Genomic DNA, 23236 nt, shown 5'->3' on the forward strand with positions numbered 1-23236 from the left:
AATCCTCCATTTTACCTGTTCAGGTAAAAGGATCCTTTTGCGTCTCAAAGGCTAGAGGCAGTGTTTTTCACAAATGAGTAATCTACTAATTTGATTATTAAAGAAAACTAGTCTTCTGAAAGAGAGATAGAAACCACTGCATTTTTTAGAGTAAAAAATTAATATTGTTACTAATTTTTACTTTAAAGATTTGAATTCAAAGCTGAAGTTGTAGACAGTTTACATTTCTAGGTTATATAGAGAGAATTTTTTTTTTATTTATAAAGTTATTCTTAATTCATTTTAAAAACAAGCTTCAACCTGGCCAGGGTTTTCTCTTTGGAATTCTAAATGCTTCTATTATTTTTGCATCTTGAATCAGTAACTTTAAAAGTTTCATAGGTGGAAATATTTTGTTGGATAATTATTCTGCTGCCAGAATGAATTTTTATCCTATACAGATGCCATGATTTATTTTTGGTCTTCTTGAAAATATTTGTATATAATTACTTTTATTTAATAAAAGCACATTTGTGTGTGTGTGTGTGTGTGTGTGTGTGTGCGTGCAGTATGCATGTGTGTTAGTCAAACTATGGAGTCCCAGTGAACCTTTTACATTAAAATTCAATTAAACAGGAATATATATGAATAAATACATATAAGAGAATACTGAGAGCTCTCAAAGATTCATTGGAGTTCAAATTACAAGTCAATATTTAATATTTTAGAATTATCTTAATTTTTTCAGTCTTAAGAAAATATAAAAAAGTGGGAATTACATCTACTTAATATTTCCCTAGTGACTGCTAGAGAGTTAGAAGGAGTATTTATGGAGAAGTCAAATGTTATGACTTTAGTTAAGCAATTGCTGAAGTTACAAAGAAAATATATTATTGCTGTCATATGATTGCTTGACACTGACTGGCTCACCTCATTATATTCCTGAGTATAATTAACTGAAAGAATAATAGAAAAAATAGCAACATCTGTTTAACCATGGGCACATCAGTCTTGGAATACAATATTTTAAATACACATGAGAAAAAAAGTTGACTTTGAATTATTAATATTTAGTAACATTTCTACAAATTAAAGGAATGTGAGGATGCACACATTTTAGTGATCTTGGAAAGACCAATTTAGCTCATACCATTATATTCTGCAAGGGTATTATTTCTATTTTTTCTGTATCTGTTTAATTATTCTGTACAGATAAAAAGAAATCAAGCATGTGGTCAAGAGTAGGGGAACTCATAGACACTTTGTGTAATCTTACAAATGTATTTAATTACAACTGCTTCAAAAGTATCCCAGATTTTCAAAAGTTTATTTGAAGTTTGAAGACTAGACAAGGTCATACTGATTTTACAACATCCTACGTGATTTAAGTATATATACAAAGGAAAAATAAAACAACATTGGAATATTACACAGCTTGAAAGTTTGCAAAGGTTACTTGTGTCTTGGTTATTTCTGTTCTTCCTGACACATCACAGTCAGCATTCAGTATTATATTTCATAATTTGTTAACTAGCAAAGATACAATCATTAGTACCCTAAATCTTCAAAATTCACACCAACCACTATGAAGTCATTCAGAAAGAGAAAGTCAACCCAAAAATTGTAGTTAGTGAGTATAATAAATGCTTTAAATAAGATATAGATTAAATGGAGATGTTTAAATTGTTTTATAAATTATACAATTAGCAAATTGCAGTTACTTAAATAGTGAAGAGTAGGGGATTCTTTTTGTTTTCTGCTTATGCAATTCTACTTGTTTTAGAATTAGAATAAAATAAATTTGCTTTACCTTGATGTCATTGATACAAGTGACACAAAGTCTACTTCACAATAATTACCAACATTTCCACATGTGAGAATCCCTTTGCTGTCATCAGATTTGGGCATCAAGGGCATCAAGGGACAAAGAGAAACCCCACAGGACATCCTATGTTTTGATAAGCACATCAATCAGAGGGAACATGACAAAGCAGGAGAATCATTTCAGTATCTTTCAAAAGGTAACCAATATAATTTTAACCAACTCTCTTGGAAAATACTTTTAACAGTTATCAATAGAAAAAAATTCAAAATATCATATGAGGTCATGAATAACTCTGGTGAAGTAAACCATCACAAAGAATTACTCAAAATATTTAACACATACTCTTAAGAATGAAGAATCATGCATAATCTGTAAAGGAAAAACATCTAGAAATTTAGGAGGACAGGAAACCCAAAAGAATTATGGACCATTTGTTAGATAAGTAAGTATATGTATATTTTTAGATCTAAGTAATTATTTATAACATGACTTTAAAATGTAGCCTCTTAAAGATATTTTTCATTTAAAATTATCTAAAAAAGAGAATATCAAGGATAGAATAATTTCATTTTTGAAAGATGTTGAAAACCAGTCACCATTTCTGAGTTTAAAATCAATAATATTATAATAAAATCCCAAAGCAGAAAGCATGGGACATAGAACCAATATGTGGCCAGTCAGTCCCCTTGGACCAATTAACTTGCTCTTACTAAAAATGTCAATGTGATTGACTTTCTCTTTGAATTCTTCACTATGATTGAAGACCACTCCATATATACATCAGTAAGAAATGCTGTTAACACATGGACAGACAGGACAGTAACAGTCTAGTGGCTTTTGTTATGCAGCACAAAGATTAAAGGAAATAAAACTTAGCAGTGCTGTGCGGGAACTTAACATTTCGTACACATACCATCCTTCCTATTCCAGGACCCTTAATTTAAAATTCCAATAATTCTGTTTCTAAGCCTTATAAAATAAATACTTGTAAAGCTTATAAATTAGATGTTGAGGACTTTTATAGAGGCAATGTAAGCTTTAATTTTAGAGACATGTCAAGGAAACCTCCATTATCAATAACAAATTGTTATGATAATTGCTTATTTTTTCAGGACCTTTGAAGCAAAATAAATAGAAATCAATTTTTATCTTGGAAATGGTTTACGACTTTGTCATTAGTAAATATTTTACTCCTTATAAATACCTACACAATGTGCTTTCCCGGGAAACCACCACCATTTTCAAATATCAATAAAATTTTAGTTTCACAGGAAAGGTGGAGATGAACAAAGAAACGGTGAGTATGCTTGGCCAAGCTATGCAGCACTTTGTTAATATTTGTTTGCTATTTTTTTTAAATAGACAAAAGATTGATGAGACTACTATTTCAAAGTAAATATAAGACTAAAAATACTACCAAAATAAAGATTTAAATTTAAAGGGACATAATGATTTTTATTATTTCTTTTAGCAAATGGCATTATGGTTTTCACAAAGGAAGTATTTGGAAATTACCTAGCTACACCTTCCTTCAAAAATAAAATTTCATATTCAATTTATTGATACTAAATATAGTTTAATCTCCTGATCTTTAATCATGTTCCTTATATATGAATAAATATGAAAATTCCTTTAGTCAAATAATTGAAGAAAAATTCAGTTAGAAAAAAAAGTATTGACTTATCCAGGCAATACAAAAAGTAAAGAATACACATACAAATCAAAAGGAAAAAAAGTTACATAATCTCTGATTAGAAATAATGAAAGTAAAATGAGAATCATAATATTAATTTGTACTGCATATTACAGATTCTTCTTCAAATTCTGTTATAAACACTGACAGTGTTAGGTAGGCACAGGGAAACAGGATAATGTAGTTATTACAGGAAAAAAAAGTTATTGCTAACATCATAGTTTTTCTTTTATAAGAATTGTTGAGTATTGATTGTAAAAGCTCTATCAACTTTTACCAGATAACTATGAGTTTTTTTTTTAAATTTTTGCTATAAAATGAAGGCTAATTTCTTTCCCTAATAAAGTTCAATCAATGTAAATAATTCAGAAAACAATAAGAAAAGTAATTTACTGTTAGTGTGATGTTTCTTAAGAGAGGTGAACAATAAAAAAATGAAATAATCAAAAAGGCAGGCTTAGACCTCCTTAAAAAGACAGTGGCCTACCATAATTTGAGCACTCTATCATGAAAACAAACCCCATTCAGTTTCCTACAGATTTTGCACAGTTCATTCCATGGAGATACTTTCAGGGAAATCAAGAAGGGTGTTGTGGGATGTGCAGCCTCCTCACTCCTCCTCTGTGCAGCCCAGGAGCTCTGACCGCAGTGTGATCCTCCCGTACCAGGACCAAGGAAGGATTCTTATGTGTCGTGCATAGATGGGAGGGTCGATGACATTTTTTCTGTGGGTGTCATTGTCAAAATTGCCCTGAAAGACCTAATAAAAAAGAAGAAAGATTTTTCAATCATATAGTCTTCTTTTTCTCCAGAATTATTTTAATTTACTTATTTGGAACACATTTCCCAAATGTAAGATTTGATAACTATTTTCTTTTCTTGAAAACATTGCAGCCTCTTTTAAGGGATCATTTTAAATTGAATTTTCAACTAATGTTTAAAGAGTTAGAAAAGATAAGAGTTGATTCTAATGCTGGAACATACAATTTTTATGTGCCTTTCTCCTTTTTTTAAAAAATACAGCAGATATTGTTTTTTTTACATAGACTGATGTTGGTCAGGTAGCTTGCCCAATTACTCTCTTTTGAGGAGCAACTCAAGAAATCTAACTTGCTTTCATATGACAGGCATCATTTGGAACATGTGTCATCCACTTTCACAAGAGGAAAGGGTAAAGAGCTGATAGACTGTGCAGAATGTTTTAAAGAACAAGGTTTGGAAATGGCTAACATTATTCTGTATATACTTGACCTTAACTAACTAATTATATGGCCTTTAATTCTAGAGGAGGTTGGGAAATGAACAGGAGTACATGGGTATTTGCTGAGCAACAACAGTCCTTATCACAGTGTCATTTGCTCACTTCTCAAGTAGAAAACAAAATTAACTCATCTCCCAAAAAGACAAACCTATCAATGTTGATTCTGAACTAGATTTTCTTTTCATCTACTAATACTTGGATTCATAAGATAAAATATTAGAATCATGTGATTTAAAATATTCTGAAATTGCAAGATTGCTTCCATTCTTTTTTTTAATATAATTATATTTTTAATGTCCAAAGAAAAATATAGAACACTTCATGAATTTGTGTGTGATCCTTGCACTGGGGCCATGCTAATCTTCTCTGAATTGTTCCAATTTTAGTATATGTGCTGCCAAAGCAAGCACATCCATTCTTCTTTATTAGAAAGGTTTTATAGCTTTTTCTCTCACTTTTTTTGTTTGTTTGTTTTGTACCAGAGATTGAAGCCAGGGATGCTTAACCATTGAGCAACATCCCCAGTCCTTTTTATTTATTTATTTATTTTATTTTGAGACAGCTTCTCACTAAGTTCTTAGGGCCTCAGTAGGTTGATCAGGCTGGCTTTGAACTTGCAATCCTCTTGCCTCAGCCTCCCTAGCCACTGGGATTACAGTCATATGCCATGTCTGGTCCACAGAGATCTTTGTAGTAACTTTGACAAGTGCCTACTTAAAAAAAAAAAAAAAAAAATTGTAGCACTGGGATCTTGATAGGAATGACAGTAAATTATAAATTACTTGGACAGAAACTAAGTTACTTAAAATAGTATTTACTTGAAGACTTTACCATTTCTCTTACAGATTTTCTTATTATTGTAACTTCTAACATTTTATAGTTTTTACTTAGCTCAACTAGGATAGTGAAAATTTTTCAAGGTATTTCCTTTGCCTTTTGACTAGACAGTAAATTAGTTATAATAAACTTATTTGTCAAAAGGAAAAGCATCTTATGATTGAAAGATTGTTTTCTTTCTTGTTTAAGATCAAAACATGATTCTATGGCCAAAGGAAGAACTAAAAAAAAAAAAAAAAAAAAAAAAAAAAACCCACCCCAGAACAAGAAACTTCATCATCTTATGAGAGAATGCCTAAGCCACATCTTTGAACCTTTTCAAATTAAAGGGAATGCATTAAATATAACCTAGAATAAGTTGATTTGGTCTTATATGGTCACAAAATATTCCCCTAGAAAGAGAAAAATAAAGACACTTTCCTTTAAAGCAGTAGACAGTGTGGCACTGATTAATTGAGGCAACAGTTAAGAGTAGGTAGTCTTCCTGCTATTTTCATGGAAAGATTATTTGCCCTTGAAAGCAAATGGAAACTGCTGTCCCCATCTGGTGGGGGAATAATTTTTCAACTTGACACAAAATATGCCTCAAAGCTGATTTTTGAATAAACATTTGCTGAAGAATAGAATACAGAACTCTGCTTAGTCTAGAATCCATCATCCTGACATAACAAAATTCATACTAACTTAATAGGAATTTTATCTCCACAAATGCTCTGGCCTGTGTTAACCAAGGAAAACCTTAGCCTCTATTGAGATCTGTTACTAAGTAACAGTGTCTCTGTTAGCAAAAGCTCCTACATATAGGAAATACCATGTAAACATGCACCAAAATCTGGAAAGAACTTGTCATTTCAATAGTGAAAAGAGAGTACATGCTCTGGTTTCCTGACATTCTCTCTGCCCACAATATTGAATTCAAATGCTTCACTGTAATGTTAAAATTTAATACAGAATCTAAAATCCAATTTTGTTCCCTGCAAGAGAACTTAATGTATATCTTTGGAATAATAGATTTTAAATTCATTAACTTTCATTGCAAGATCTATAATGGTTCAAAATATAGTGTTATAATACCTCTTGGAAGGAAAAACAGGAAGAAACATTTTTATGTCTCTCAGCACAGGTTTTAATGAGGAACTATCAAGATACAAACCATTAAATGATTAGTTATACTTGTTTATTGATAATATATTTTTATAATATTGAGAAAATATACCAGTTGAAGTTGAATACATCTTAGAAAATTCTGATTTAATATGAAAAAATCATTGATATTTTGATGCTCATTTTAAAAAACAAGAGAATTTTCATAAAACAGGATAATTTTAAAATGAAAGTGCACTCTGGAAAGTAACCAAATTTATATTGAAATTGCCCTACCCATGCTCTGAAAGTACTGAAAATACAGTTTTGTTTTCAGAGGTGTCTCAGTAATAACACAAAACACACGGTTGCTAAGAGGACATCTTGTGGTTGCTGTGTAAACATGTGGCACTTGGGCTGTTTTCTTGTCTCCAGTCCTAGGAAGACCCTGCTCAAGAATGCCATTTCTATGTTTACCTGGCAAAGGAATGCATACACAGTATTTTGGGTTGACTTCATAAAATTTCTAATATTTCTAGAAATAAGGGTTTCAGATGCCCACTTTAAAGATATAGGCACCCAATTGAAATTGAAGTCTGAAAAGGTTGATGGAGAATATTAAATCTCCATATAGAAGGGAAAACATTTTAAATGAGAGACAGTTTGATTTACATTTAGAAAATGTATGTACAAGTTTCAAAGGAGGAGCCTAATTAGTTGATGACAAGTTTGCTGATGTATTCAAACATGATGATGCTTGGGGGGTCTCTGAGGCATTTCTAACATATGGGGCCTCAAGAAAAAGGCACTCAAGGCACTTCAGAGAGGTTTCCATAATTACAACCTAAGAGAAGAGGAGAGCGTGAAAACACAGTACCCTCAACCTTGTTCAGATTTGGATTTTGTTTTCTATTGTTGACTCTCAGTGGTGCTAGTTAAAATTCAAATCAGGTGTTACTGGGGTTTCAACTCTCAAAACAGAATATCAGATAAAATGTGACAACTAAATGTTGCTTCCAGCAACACTGCATATATTTTTAGGAGGAGACTTGTCATTCTTTTTTAGGGACCAATGTCTCTTTAGGCCAGTGTAGATGTTATTAACAGGAAGCTGCCAAGGATCATGAAGGAAAGCAAGACTGTCCTTCATGATGTGGTTAGAGAGGTGGGGCATTTCTCAGCTCCTAGCATTCATGGACTAGGACTTTAAATACACAGAAATCATTTGGGGATTTTTTGTAGATACTTTCTTTAGAAAATCATCTGGTTTGTAAAGATGTACTTCTTTTTATTTGTTAGAAACTTAACTCATTAAAATTTTTAACCATTATTTTAACTTTCTGGAATTTATGTTCTCATTGTCCAAATAGTGACTGGTTTAAAATGTTTTATATTGATTCCCTGAGTTCTTCAAGGTTAAAGATTCAGCAGTTTACTAAGTCTCAAGAGACCATCACCATGATAGGGGACAGGCAAATGGGAGTGGTGGAAACATGAGGTTAAGGGAATGATTCTATCAAGTGGGCCTACTGTGCAGACTCTCCTATGCTTTCTTTTCTAAGAAGCAAACTACCTGGAGCCCTGCCTAGATTAAGTGGACAGGATATGTCACGTTCCTCAGCAAAATATCTGTTATCTGCAGGAGAAATGTAGGTAAAAAAAATTCTAGTAAGAGGAATGCAAGTTACCCTGAAGGGGAGACTTCTGTAACTCTTTCACAGACCAGATCCTGGAACTCAGGGAGGTAACGGTAATTCCCCTAACCATAAAATCTGTAAGAACAGGTTCCAATTTGAAACAGCAGCATAGGCCAAAGTGATCTACAGTGGTCATGGCAGTGGGGGCTTGAAAGTCTGATGTCATCCTGCTGTCATTCAAAAGACAAGAGGAGTACATGAGTGGGACTCTCTGGAAAATTCTATGGGATCCCTAATAGAACTAGAGGTCAGGAGAGGCATGCTGTCCCTCTCCTCTTTGACAGCACTCACTCACCCTCAAGAGGGTTGGTTCATTTTCTCTCTCTCTCTCTTTTTTTTCTTTTGTTGTGCTGGGGATTAGAACCCAGGGCCTTGTACTTGCAAGGTGAGCACTCTACCAACTGAGCCATATTCCTAGCCTTTCCTAACCCTTCTAATAAACTCATATCTGTTACTCTGAGTGATATGTCTGAAGTATTCCTGACTTACTTGGAAATGGATTCTGAGGAGGGTGGGCTTCACACTGCCTCAGTTTCCCAGAAGCTCCAGCTCTGTAATAACTTCATCCCTCTGGCGGTGAATAAAACTTTCTCAAGTTTTCTTTATTGTTTAAATTTGCCTTGTTAATGGTGTCAAGCATAGTATTGTCTTTATTGACTACACCTGTATGCTAAAGTGATATTCTTAAGGAATAAAGGACACAAATAAAAAATGCACTTTCCTACAGCTGTGTGTGTGTGTGTGTGTGTGTGTGTGTGTAGTAGATAGGGCTGAAAGTGAGAAATTATTAATTTAGCATACCTAATTTCAATTATTTATCCTGTCATCTGGAGGACTTTTAATAATGAAGTTAGAACAGTCTTTTCTAGCTGTGATCCCTAAGAAACCTTGTTTTAAGCTAACTCTACCCATACAATACAGAAATCTGAGACAAGGAAGAGAACTTAGATTTGCCAGCACTAAGTTTCCTCTCTAATATTTCCGACATGGAATGTTTGGCCTATCCATAGGAAGTCTCAAACAAATAGTGCAACTGTATATTTAGACAGTTCAAAAGCTTATATATTTATTAGAAGTATGCCTGTCTCTAACTTCAACCTCCTGATTCTACTAGTACTTCATTATCAATAAGCATAGACATTTAGCCCATCAAAAGAAAAGCACTTTTTGACTTATTTAAACAATAACAATACAACTCTTTAAAAACTCAAATTTACTGCTTCAGGCTTAATATTCACAGCTAAAAAAATCTTCATGTTACATGAAATTGAGACTTGATTTTATCTTGATTGCATTCCATTGGCTACCCTATGATTTAACTATGACTCAAAATGTGATATATATTTGGACACAGAATTTACTGCATAGTATGAAAAGTTCAAAAAACAGAGAATGTCTTTGCTGTCAATGCAGTATTTTGATCAATGTCAGTCTAAATTTTAAACATGTTATGTTAGGTTCAAGGTCATAGTTGATTGATTTGTAGTCAGAAAACCTTTGAATTTTTTCAGAAATTTTATCTTAAACCAAAATTTTTCCATTTTTTAACTTGTAAAATGGATATAGTGTAGGTGCATAAGTTTATATTTTTCTTAATTCTATTTTATTGAATTTATGACATTTTCAAAATAGTAATTCCTAGTAAAATTTACAACATTTAAAAAATAGTTAAAACTTAGTGGGCATTAGAATTTAAGTATCTATCTCATAAAGTAATAATTTATATATAATGAGTGTAAAATCTGACTTTTGTGGATGATTTAAAGGTCAAATGTTTATTGGTTTAAGGTTTAGCATCATAAAAGTCTTTTATATATTTAGTATCAATATTACTTGAATTTATTGGACTGAAAATTTTAATTACAGTATAAATTACAAAATGGTTTTAAAGTCATAAAATTTTCACAGTATACATATGAAATTAAATATAACATGCTTACATTTGGATAGTGATTAGAGAAAGAGTTTGTACCTAATTCTATGATTTGATTGTCGATAATGCTTTAGACTAATCTATAATTAATTTGTCCTGTACTTGGCTGTATGTTAGGGCATTTCAAAACTCAAAAATTTTCTTTAAAAAGTAAAATACTGTAATGTATAGAAAATTTGTTAAAAATTCAGTTAATAATATGAGCCTATATAATATTTAAAATTTTTAAAGTTTTGCATGTATGAAATTTCTGTTATTGATTGAGTATAAAAAGTTTAAAACCAAAGTTTGATTCTTTTAGCCAGCATAGGCTCCAACTGACATTCAGTAAATTCAATTTTCTAAGAAAATTTGCCAGCATCCTGAAATCATTTTATGATTGAATGGATGGTATATCATTCTTGATGGTTTCCTGTGCAATCAATTCCACTAAACCAATGAAATTCTGTAACTAAATTAGTATAAATATGAACATATCCTTTTGGATGTAATAAGGAAATATGAAACTACTTTCCAGGTAAATTCCAATATACTAGGAAATGTTGTTTTAGAAAATAGAGCATATTGAGAATCACATTCTAAAGGATTTGCAAGCACCCAAAAAACAAACAAACAAACAAAAAAACAGGCTTTTGTTAGAGTTGTAGATTGTACCATCAGTTTGCCAGTTTGCAAAAGAATGAGCCAAGGGATCAGTCTTCTCCATAGGCTATTCCAACAATGCTGCAGCAAAGATCCTCATGGACACAGGAATACAGAGCTGCCATAATATCTTTTGCCCTAAAGAATCCTGGGTAAAACTACCGCTTTCCAAAGTTGCAGGTAATGTTAAGTCAACAACCAACCAAACCTATTAGCGGGTTGGGTGAGCATTTCTGTGTATAAATTAAAGGGGAAAAAATTCAATTAAAGAGTACATGGAATACTTGCATACATGGACACATGAGACTTTAAGGTGAAGCCACAAACAGTGACAGGGTCACATGTCCCAATTTGTGAAAGTATCATGCATGTAGTCTTTAGGTAAGAGATCGAATGGAAAATACTTTGTTTTTGTATCAGCTACTAGCTATAACAAATTAGACAACCTGCTTATTTTTCTCTCTTCAAAATGATTTGATCATCTTCTTTCCTTTGCAAGGGAAATATATCAAGATACATATTTGTCTGAAGTTTGCCTACATGTGCTATCTTGAAGTACATTGCTAACCATGAAATTTTTTTCTGGTGGATGTCTCTTCTCCTGAGTTTAGGATGTGTGAAGCTAGTACAAGTCTAGTGTTTGTGCACATGACTCTGGTGATCAATGCATAGTCCATACAATTGTGTAATGTGAGTGTGCAATAAAAGATTAATCTTGCCCAAAGAGAGGTCTGGCTTTTTGTTTTTAGCTCCCATGATGTAATCTCTAAGCCCTTGGAATATGCTGTCTGAAAAGAGTATCTTTGTTTACCTGGAAGCTGTGGACCATACCGGACAGTCTACAGTAGAACTGCAATTTCACCTGGTTGCATTGGGTAAGCTTGACCACCAGAGCTTCTGGAAAACTAAGTTCAGCCATGCAGGAGGTCAACCATGTTTACATGACTTAGCCTCAATAAAAACTCTGAACAACAAGGCTGGGGTAAGCTTCCTGCTTGGAAATACCTCTGACTTGCTGTGTCACATCATGGCAGAGAATTTAGCACTTCCCAGGTCTCAACTGGGAGAGGACAACTGAAAGGTTGAACCTGGAACTCTCCTGGATCCTGCCCCATAAGACTCTTCTCTTGATTGATTTTTATCTGTATTCTTTCACAGTAGTGGACTTTAACTATAAGTATACTATTTTAAAATATATTCTGTGAGCCCTTATAGTGAATTATCAAATCTGAGGATGGTCTTGAGCACCTTTGAACATGCAACTAATGTCAGAAGTGAGGACAGATCCATGCATGTATGAATTCATCAGGATGAACCCAACTACTATGTATAACTATGAAGCTCTGAGAAAACAACTAAAAAGAAAAAAAAAAAAAAAAAAAAGGAAGAAAGAAGTGAAGGTAGACTTGGAGAATCCTAAACTTTGCTATCAGTGTTTTTGAAGGGCTACAGGTTTTTCAGAGGAATTTTTTATATTTGTAACATTGGCAGTTAGAAAAGGAACCTCAGTCATACAAAAGAGTTGTGTCTAAAACTTCCCCAATACCTTTGGTCAGCCTGTGACTGCTACTCAGGCTTCAAAAGTCATTCTGATTGTACTCTCTTTTTTATTCTTTGACCAAATCTTAAAATAATAATCTAATGGATTTTCTTTATTTTATCTCTTACACTTTCTAAACCCTCTACTATTAGGGTCTACATGCTTTACATTTGCCTTTATTTTTAATTTCAGGATGATATTTATTCTCATGGATATGAACCTAATAAATATTTCAAAGAACTAGTGTCAATTGTTCTCTTTTATATTTCAGCAGCAAAAATCTTTATTCTCCTGTAATTCTTTAATATCATTTTCTGCAATGGCTTAGATATTTTTTAAGGAGCATTACTTTGGACATCTACTGATTATTAATTTGAATTCCCCTGAGAAACTGCAGTCATGTCTTCTGAAAGCTATAGAGCATGGTGACATATATAAATAATTCTGCACCATAATTTATGTTGGATACCAATTTTTATCTGTGTGCATTTCAATATGATGTTTTGGTCCATAAGTCCTTTAAAAAATCTAGATCCTGGTCGCTTCAGAGATTTGTTTGCCTCTCAGGCTCTCTCAATGAAATTATATGAGGCTTTCAAACTGCCTATCCAAAGATTTAGCTTCAAAGGTTCAATTGTAGAACATTTTTGCTTGATGGATAAAGTAAAGAAAAACACAGATAAGTATTACTGCCTTTCACCAATGCATGAATTACCTTAAATCTCTAAAATAAATATACAGAATCTCTGAGACAATTATTTTCACTTCCATTTTGCTCTCAGGATATTTCTTGTGGCTCTAAAGTTTGCTGTCTATTGTAAATATGTTAAAAAGTGGATTGTTGATTTCAGGCAATTCTACATTCCACTGAACTGATCTGGCTTAGCTTCATGCTCCTAGTAGCTATAAATCTCTAATTGTATTGAAAAAAAATTTTTTTACTAAACCACAAATTTAATGTTCATTTAGAATTCTTGCAGCATTATTTTCACTCATTTACTCTAAAAGATTTTTTTCAAAATGCACAAATAAGGATTTCAATAATAATTGTCAAAAATGCAAATGTGGTTGTTTTTCTTCTCTCACCTACATTCTGGCCTTTTATTGCTTTTCACATTGCCATACATTTTCCTTAGTTTTCCTTCTTTGACATGAAGGCTGGTTGACTGATATTTAGTTCTTGACTGGGAAAGAGAGCTGCATGATAACCTCCTAAAATCTATTCTTTCTCGGGTCCTCTTGAATTTGAGATAGTTGGAAAAGTGATGGAAATAGCATACCTTTGAGAGTATTTTTAAAAACTTTCAATTTATGGCCTCTCGTGGATGGGCTCAATGTACCTCCAAATGTGTGAGATTAAGGAATCCAAATCTCTCCAGTAATACTGACCTCTGTACTACTGACAAGGTGGGATACGAGATATTCATAATTCCTTAGTCTACTATGAAAGTAACAAGATGATCTAGGAACTGATAAAATCCAACCCAGCCAAATGAGAGGCAAAAGGGACCTCCACCACTTCTGTGGACTTTTTTTTTTTGCCTAACCTTGACTTCAAGTAGCTGTAGAACTGGTAGTTTCTTTTAAAAGAGTCAAAAGAGCCTAAGGTCCTTTTACCTTTTATTATCAGGTCTTGACCCTGGAAAAAAAATTCCAAAGAAAAATCAAAGTAAAAGATGCTAACTCTGTTGACTAATATCTTCCTTCTCCCAAACTCACTGGCATTTAGAATGCTCAATCTAAAAGTCAGTAGATAGGACACTCCACCATATTTAACTTCTTTTATGATATAAGTCTCCTTAAGTAACAAGAATATTCTAGGAAATATATCACATAGGATGATTGCCTATAAAGATTTATGAAACATAAAATATGCCATTCTAAACTGTGGCTATATATTTAACTATCTGCCTTCTAGCATTCAGATTTTGACTGCTGTAAGAAATATCCCTATAGGAAGAAATATTGAATTAGAAAATCATCTGCTTTACAAAGATATCTCCAGGAGATATTACCAGGAGTAGTCAGAAAGTAAGATCTAATTTTTTTCTTTTTAGTCTTACATCATAAATGCAGAAATCCCCTTCTTCTCTTTTTTAAAAATACAGAGCAACGGGCCTTTCTATTGAAGTTCAAAGCACATCTCTTAAAGTCACCTCTTAAATCACACCAGGTATTTTCCATTTCATCAGAACAATTTGTAGCCTGACTCTATCCCTTCATAGCATATATATAAAAGATGTGGCAGTAGAGAAATTGATGTCTTTGGTAATTCTCACCAAACATTAAGAACCTTTTCCTCACTCCAAGTCTCTTTGAAGAGTTTCACCTTCTCCTGGTCAGAATGACTTAATATAGAGCTGTATGTATGAACAGAAGTGATTTAAACATTCAGCCATATGTCTTCTAAGCAAAATTGTTGAGGAGAAAAGAGTGCTGGGGTGTGGGAGAAGGGAGTCCTGCAGCTGGTAATGAAGTGGAATCTTGGCACTGCAGCACAGTGTACAGATGCGGAGTGTGTGTCTGTGTGTGTACTTACCTAAAGAAGAAATTAAGTATAATTTTATTATGTAAAAGTGATATAACTTTCATTCACTTTTGAGTAATACTTTCAATTATTGTTAGCTATTAATATTTCATTTATCCATATAAATTATTTTTTTGTTTCTAACTTTGTTGAAAAACAGGAAACTGATTCTTGGGTTCAGTTTTCTGGGTTTAATCTTCTGTTTACAGCTGCAGGAAAACTCCAAGTAATGCCCTTTCATGTAGGTATAATCACTGGATTCATCTTTTATTATAAGTTATTTTTTAAATCAGTTTTGTGTCTCAAATAATGCCAGGAGTTTTATCATGGTAAGAACTGAGTTGCCTCTTGAAAAAGAGTCCCAAAGGACTATCTATGTACAGATGTGTTTGTCCCAAGTGGCTCTATACAATTTGATACATTTTCTCTTTGATTAAGAAAAAAGGAATAATATAAAAATAATTTCTAAGTGAGTCACTTTATAAGGTGTGGCAGATTTAGGAATCTTTTTAGAGTTTCCCATAAACATGGGCAGGTAACAAGCATCTTTTATTCTTTTCCAGATTTAGACTATGAAAAAGTAGAAAAAGGCTGGAACAATAATTAAGTATTCTGAACATGTTAAAAGACTTTTAAATTTTCAACATATTGTAGCTGATAGCATGATGGCAGATAATAAAACCAGCCTGTGTACCATGCAGAACTTATGTCCTTGAGTACTTTTACCCTCCAAACAGACTATAGTATACAGTCAAAATATTGGTATTTTGAAATTAAATGGGTTCACTTTTTTTTTTTTTTTGCTATATTCTAGTTAGGGTGAATACATAATTGCAGCAACCAAAACATGAATTCTTCCAAACTCAGACTGATTAATCACTTGTTTTCTCAGTAAGAAAGATAACTGTAAGACCTACATCAAATAGGACTCTGCCATTTTTCTAGTAAAAATGCTAATAATTATCTTTCAGTTAATCTCTTCTTTCTTCAGGTTCATTAGTGCCTTTTAAAGATTATATGTGAATTTTAAAAAAAAGAATTAAGGTTTGATAGCTATGACTATTTTGGAGGAGACCCATGGCTAATTAATATTTTTTATGTTAGCATTTTTAATCACAGTTTCACAGTAGGGTTAACAACTGGGTTGCTCACACTAGTAGTACAGACATAACCTAACAAAAGCATAAGTAATTTTTTCTACTATAGCATAGTCATTTTACATTGTCTCACAATAAAACAAATGACTTCTTAAAATGAATAAACTCCTTATAAAGAAACGACTCCTCAGTTTTTCCAGTGGCAAGTCTGTCACTCCTGCTTGTCATTTAGTTCCAGCATCTAACTAGTTGCTCCCTTCTATGGTTGTAATTGTGTAAGATACTCCTAACCCGCTTTCTTTTTAGTTCTGTCCCATAAGTCTAATTTCCTGCTCTCCTCTTCCTTTTCTGTTCTTAAACCCTTCTTTACTCCAGATTCAAGAATAAACATCATTTGATATAGACCATTTGGAGCTCCTGTTAAACAAAGATGTGGAAACATAGCCTAGCGTTGGATCTAGCCCTGTTTACCTTTAGACTTGCAATCCAGTCTCATGCCTTATTTCTGACCCCAACTTCACAACTGATTCTGATAAATTGTTCCTCAACAAGGACTTTGCACACCTCAACAAATGTCATCATTGGTAAAAGTGTGCTGCTTTTCAAATTCAAATTTGTTCCACAAGGTTGTCCTTTACCAGTCTGGTAGGTAGATTTAGGTCTGAAAACCACTGTTACTTAGTTAAAAGTCAGTTCTTGGGTTCTTCTGCTCATGGCTATTTCTTGACATATGACCTTCTTGGTTGTAAGCCTTAGCAAAATTTACAGGTATTCTATTTTTGGCAAAAGCACAAATTCTAAAACTGATGTATGGAAGTCCAAGATTACCTCAGATTTATCTGTTAGTATACATACTGTAATAGACTGTATATTTTTATTTCCTTTAATTTATATGTTGAAATCCTAACCCCGAAGGCGATGGTATTAGGAAATGGTACCTTTGGGAGAGCATTCGATAATGAGATTGGAGTTCTCATGAATGGGATAGTGCCCTTTTAAAGGGCCCCCAGGGACTTCTTTTGTGTCTTTTCTACCATATGTGAACACATTTAGAAGGCACCATCTAGGAACCTGGAAGTTTACTCTCACCAGATACCAGGTACATTTAAGTACCTTGATCTTGAAATTCCCAGCCACAAAATTTTTGAGAAATAAACTTCTGTTTTTTACAAATTATCTGGATTATAGTATTTTCTTATAAATAGTCCAATCAGACTAAGATGCACAAATTACAAAAATAACTGGATGTCTTTAGCCACTTCTTCACTAAGTATTTTGTCTCTACTTATTTAGTATTAGTCTTCATTCACTGTTGATGACACTGCACTTCAAAAAAATTCTGAATTCCATGTCATATTTATTATTAATCATGGGGAAATGATAGTAGCTATTGTATCTTTCCATTTCTGGGCAGGATGATTTTACATAATTTAAAATTTAAAAAGTTTAGTTCATCACTAAACTTTAAACTCTGCCAAAAACAGAAACATTTTTAGGTATCCTGGGATTGAAAATTCCATAACACCCACATTTATGTGAATATAGACATTGTGTATACTCTTCATACCAGTAGAGATCCTAGTCAGGTTCCACAATGCTGAATTATGACAAGGAATAAAGCAGATAAAGTTGCAAACAGTTGATACCAGATGGTGTTTACTTAAATAACAATGTCCTCAGCCTTGCACAAGGCTGAAACTATTTCATTGTCTTCTTAACTTTAGTTTCAATTAAGTCACTCACCGAACACTTAAGTGAAATAGAGTGACTGTATGTGAATCCCAATCATGTGGGGGAACAATTCATTGGGTATTATTGAATCTCAGTGTTTTTGTAAAAGTCATTTAGTTCTTGGAAATTACTTTCAGAAATGCAGTCCCTTTTTCTTCCCATCTTGCTTTATTTGAAAACAGGATTCTGAATGGGTGAGAATAATGGTCTCCATGTAATACCAAGAAACTTGTCCTTGATCTTGATGCTACGGAACATAAGCTGCTCCTCCTTGAAATAATAATTCTCTCCTTTAAGGTTTTTTCCCTGCTAGCATTCTCCTCCCAGATTACAACAGAGGAATCCACATTGTTTACTTCCAAAGGGTTCTTTAGGCTCAATATTATCACCCAGATCGGATTTCACAAGAGAATGTCCATCACCTACTCATGTACCCACTGCCTTACCCATGAACTGGATTTTCAAGGCTTTAAACATTCAAATTTAATTTCATCTCCTTGAAAATGCCAGCTTCCATAGAAATGACAGGATGCCCTGGGGCATCTGTAATTACAGTTAAATTTGAATAAATCCTTCAATTCTGATGAATGGCAGCTTTATTAATGAGGGGTAGTGATGGGCCACTTCTATTTCCACACCAATGCTGAGAAAGGGAAGGAGGCTGAGAAGAATCTCCTGTTTCTCCTACTGAAGAGTCATGAACTTTTAGGAAACTGATAATCTACATGTTACTTCTTCCCTGCACTTGTTTCACAAAACAGTACACTTGGTAGGTTATATATTTTGATTCTTTAAAATATGCTGATCAAATCAAAGTTTTTTCTACCTTCCCTGAGCTCCTTGAGATTGGGGTTCCTTGCACCACCATTTCATAGTCAGATTTTTTTTCCTATACAGTGTTTGACATAGAGTGGTTAATAACTGTCTCCAAATTCATGATTGAATAAATATAAAAGTCAGGTATTAGGTGCTCTCAGCCTATTCCGTATTCCCAACTACCTATCATTTCATTATACACTACTAAAAACTAGTGTTTTCTACAGATGATCATAAGGTGTTGGAAAATTTATTAAAATTTAAATTATTTTTGAAGACATATTAATTCCCATCAACCAGTTAGAGGCCAAAGTCTAAGGAATTATGATAAACTTGATACTTAGTTTCAAAAGTTTAATTTTGGTTTTGGCATCAATTAGAATCATTCCTCCCACACTTGTTTTATTATTCAAATTAGTGGAGACATCTACAAACACTCAGATTCCCAGCCCATCACTGAAAGTCTGTGGTAGGGCCCAAATGTATTTCTCAATAACCTTTCTCCATGATTTTCTTGATCAGAGAATTTTGTGTCTCATCTACAGAAGTAGAAAGTTCACCAAGAGGTTGCCATGCATTCTTGGTGACCAACTTATTAGTCTCTTTGGAAACAGCGTTCTTTATTTTTTTAATGAAGAAACCTGAATAAAGTTTCTTTTTTTTCAATTTATACTTTAAAAAATACTAATTTCAGGGAGGAAAATAAAATAAAATATTACCAGCATCTTAATTCCACAGAGAAGAAAGTTCCTGTGGCATGAATTTAGGTCTGTTTAAATAACATGATGTTATGACTAATATATTGGATGAGAAAACCCATTTTCATTTCTATTTTTCCATATATGTACTCTTCCTGTAATTTATTATTGTTTTACTTTGGCTTATAACCTGAAAAAATTAAATACTGCAAGTGTCTGTCAAGTTTTGCAGTTTTCCTGCTAAATGCAGTAAAAAATAGCTCCAAGAGTATAAAACAAATGTCACTTTCATAAGAGCAAAGGAACATTTGACTTTCAAATAAAAAAAAAAATTCAACTGAATCCATGTCGTGAAGAAATATAAAAGTTAGTTAAGTGTTAGAAAATATTGTAGATGGAAAAAGAAATACAAGAATGTATATACTGTAATAAGAGTGTCATCACAGGCTCAGTTACAAAAGATTTAATGTGGAGTGTTGTTATAAAACAGAGTACTAAAGTAAGTTACAATCTTGTGAACACTGTGAGAGGGTAGTCAGAAACTGACATCTTAGTGAAGAGAACAAGGCGTCTGTTTTTTTCTCACTTGACTTTAGGTTATGGGTATGCACAGGTATGCATACACATTCATATGTATATTCACACATTCCTATGTTCATAGGCAATTTTTCTTTGGCATTAGTTTACTGAAGCTTAGTCAGTTCTGACTAATGAAAAACAGAAAGGGCATTCATCTATTTTTAGATTTTCATTTACACCACTTATTGTAAACATAGAGATGGCTATTATTTTGAGATTATTTTTATAAAGTAATCATGTATCTGAAACTACTTTGGACTTTCATGTTACATGCTCTCAAAATCTGTTAAAGCAAGCCAAAAGAGCAGAAGTCTTTTTTAAAAAAAGAAAAGAAATAGAAACCAATAAGTATTTCCTTTTGAAAAGTTTATCTATGGAACATCTTCACATATATATTCACCCTGAAACATTTAATCCAAATAGTATATAGATGAATTTACACTTACAAATATTGAAGACATTTTTTTCCCCTTATGGAAAGTAGCCATGGAAAATAAGGACCAAATAATATCAAGGATCAATAGGAGAGAGATGACTTCTTAAATCGCAGAAAAATTAATTCCTAATAATGCTGGGACTTTCTAAAAAGATGAACACATCTATGAAAATTTTTGAAATTTCAGGTAAAATATCTAGTACTAACAAGAACAGTATAATAAGTATTCATCAAAATATATTGATATGTATACATATATATGTACATATATAAACATATTATATATTTATATATACATATATACATATGCATATGTGCATAAAACCTAACTTTCTAAGTGTTTAAAGGGTCTACACAATACATTTTTATATTTATTTTATTAAACTTCCTACACAGGAAAGAACAGGTCCCATGCCTGTTAGCACTTTTTTTTACATGAAGTATTCCTTTACTATAATACTAATTGCTAAATTTTTATGTATAATTTATAGGTGTCCCTTTTCCCCTTTAATAGTAGTAAACTTATCTTAGGCTTTTCTTCATTGCATCTAATTAGTTATAATATTATAAGCTAAGTGACTAGATTTAATTTTAACTTTAAAACTATCAGTTAAATGGGTTGAGTCAGTCAAAGGGCATGTTTCTACTACAATGGTTTAATTTTTCAAAAATTTTCACACTGTATAGATAAAAGGGTGATTTTCACCTCATATAAGAATTCCTGCTTAAATTGTTTTCAGTAAATAGTGTAGTAGATAGCTATTTTCACAATTTCCCAAGTTTCTTAATGGCAACCTACTTCTCTATATAGGCTTATTTTGTTCATATCCAAATCATATATTACAATAAAAGTGGTTCTAAGTACATGAGTTTATAACCACAATCTAGTTTGTTTGCTTTTCAAGGTAAGTTCCTGGAGCTGAGCATTCATTTGGAGGCAGCTTTCACAATTTTAAAACGTAGACCACAAATCCTAAAGCAATAACTAAAATAACAAAATATTAAACAAGTCTACAAAGGGCATAAATGAAATCATTTAAATATCCAATTAATCCAAAAGAAGCTCCCCCCCCCAAAAAAAAGAAAATGTGTGACAAATAGGAAGTAAATAAATTGCAAGATGATAAATTTAAACCTAATTATATCAGTTCTCATATGAAATATAAATGGTTTGAATGCTGCAGTTAAAGGGCAGAGATAGAATGCAAAAAAGAAGACAGAGTATGCTGTAGAGAATAAATGTATTTTAAATATAGAATAAAATAAGTTAAAAGGATAGAAATAAAACATGTGAAAATAACAAAAAGAAGGCTGATACCTCTTTTAGTACCAAAGTAGATTTCAGAGCAAAATATAATACATGATAAAGTGGTTGTTTAATCAAAAGGACACTAAAATCTTGTTTTATGCGTATTTTAAAAGACCTTCGAAACACATGAAGTGAATAGTGACATGACAACGAGGAGAAATAAACATATCCACAATTTTAGCTGGAGATTTCCACCTTCCTCTCTCAGTAACTGATGGCACACCTATAAAAAAACTAAGGATACTTCACTTGGAAAACACTATCAAGCTGGGCCCAGTGGTGCACAACTGCAATCCCAGCTACTCCTGAGGCTGAGGAGCCAGGATCCCAAAATCTGGGTCAGCCTCAACAACTCAACAGGATCCTGTCTCAAAATAAAAATTAAATAAATAAAATGGGCTGGGAGTATAGGTTAGTGGTAGAGCAGCCCCGGGTTCAATTCTCAGTATTACACACACACACACACACACACACACACACACAGAAAAACAGTAAGGAAGGAAGAAACAAAAAAAGAAAGAAAGAAAAAAAAAAAAAAGACACTATCAAGCAACAAGACAAATTTTACAAATGTTCAGACTAAAATGAAATAAAATGCATTAACAAGCAAATGTCTAGTCTACCAATGAAGAAGAATGTTAAAAATTTTTCCACATATAATTATTAAGTTACAAGTTTAATATAAATGGAGACAAGTATTTGAATAGTTGAAGGGTTTAGCCATATTTTTCTTCTTATTTCTTCTCTAAATAACTCATATACAGATCTTAATATTAAAGTTGTACTTTTTGGTGAATATTACACATGTAGAATAGATGAAAATACTTATGTGATTTAAAATGAATTTCAAGGCTTTATAATTAATTTTTAAAAATTCCTTATGAAATAAACTGTATGTATGCATCAGAGGGCCTACTATAAAAGAGAAAGTCAGGAACTGAAAGAGTTATTTGTAATAAAGAATGAAAAATATTTGTTTATAGTTCATAAAATAAATGTGAAGAAAGGTTTGCAAAATACTCAATCTTCATTCAATCTATGCTGCTTTTGATTATAAAGCATGCTCTTATTTTTTGTTTTTCAAGGAAAGAGTAAACCTTCCCTTTTCTGAAAGTTTAAAATGTAAAAGGTATGTGTGTCCTGAGGTATTAACTGTTTGTTCTGACATGTTAAATGCAAATAGATTTGGCTACCTAAATATGAATATAAAAATGTCTCTTCTAAAATGAATTTTGTGTGAAATGAAAATAACCACTACAGACCTACTGTCTCTGAGGAATTTATAAATTTTCTGCTTTGAACACTTGAAGAAAGAGATATTCACAACCTCTCTGGATAAAGATATAGTAACTGTAAGAAAAAAAGGGTAATATCAAAGAAAAAAATGATTATTAACTCTGATACTTAACATGTAGGAAAGAGGTTGTTATGTTTTTCCTGAAATCCTTTCGCTAAGATTTTCTGTTGATGTCTTCATTAAGCTAGAGTGCTTTGCATGAAGCCTTTAAGCAATGAATTAACTCAATGTCATTAGTTCAGATGAAGCCAAATTT

At 32.5% G+C, this 23236-nt stretch overlaps 1 protein-coding gene and 1 non-coding gene across 3 annotated transcripts in view; both read right to left on the reverse strand.

The window, feature by feature from the left end:
• Positions 1 to 1289: 1289 nt before the first annotated feature.
• The window catches only part of Edil3 (EGF like repeats and discoidin domains 3), a 412828-nt gene continuing 390881 nt past the window's right edge, over positions 1290 to 23236 (reverse strand). For both annotated transcript variants that reach the window (XM_047555553.1, XM_047555552.1), the window contains one exon: positions 1290 to 4257. In XM_047555553.1, coding sequence (XP_047411509.1) covers positions 4108 to 4257 — 150 coding nt within the window. In that variant the 3' untranslated portion in view covers positions 1290 to 4107. The remainder of the gene's footprint in view (positions 4258 to 23236) is intronic.
• On the reverse strand, positions 5062 to 5168 carry LOC124987791 (U6 spliceosomal RNA). Its single transcript, XR_007109301.1, has one exon. It is a non-coding gene; the product is annotated as a U6 spliceosomal RNA (small nuclear RNA).

Source organism: Sciurus carolinensis, chromosome 6 (genome assembly GCF_902686445.1).
Source record: "Sciurus carolinensis chromosome 6, mSciCar1.2, whole genome shotgun sequence".
Taxonomy (NCBI): Eukaryota; Metazoa; Chordata; class Mammalia; order Rodentia; family Sciuridae; genus Sciurus; species Sciurus carolinensis.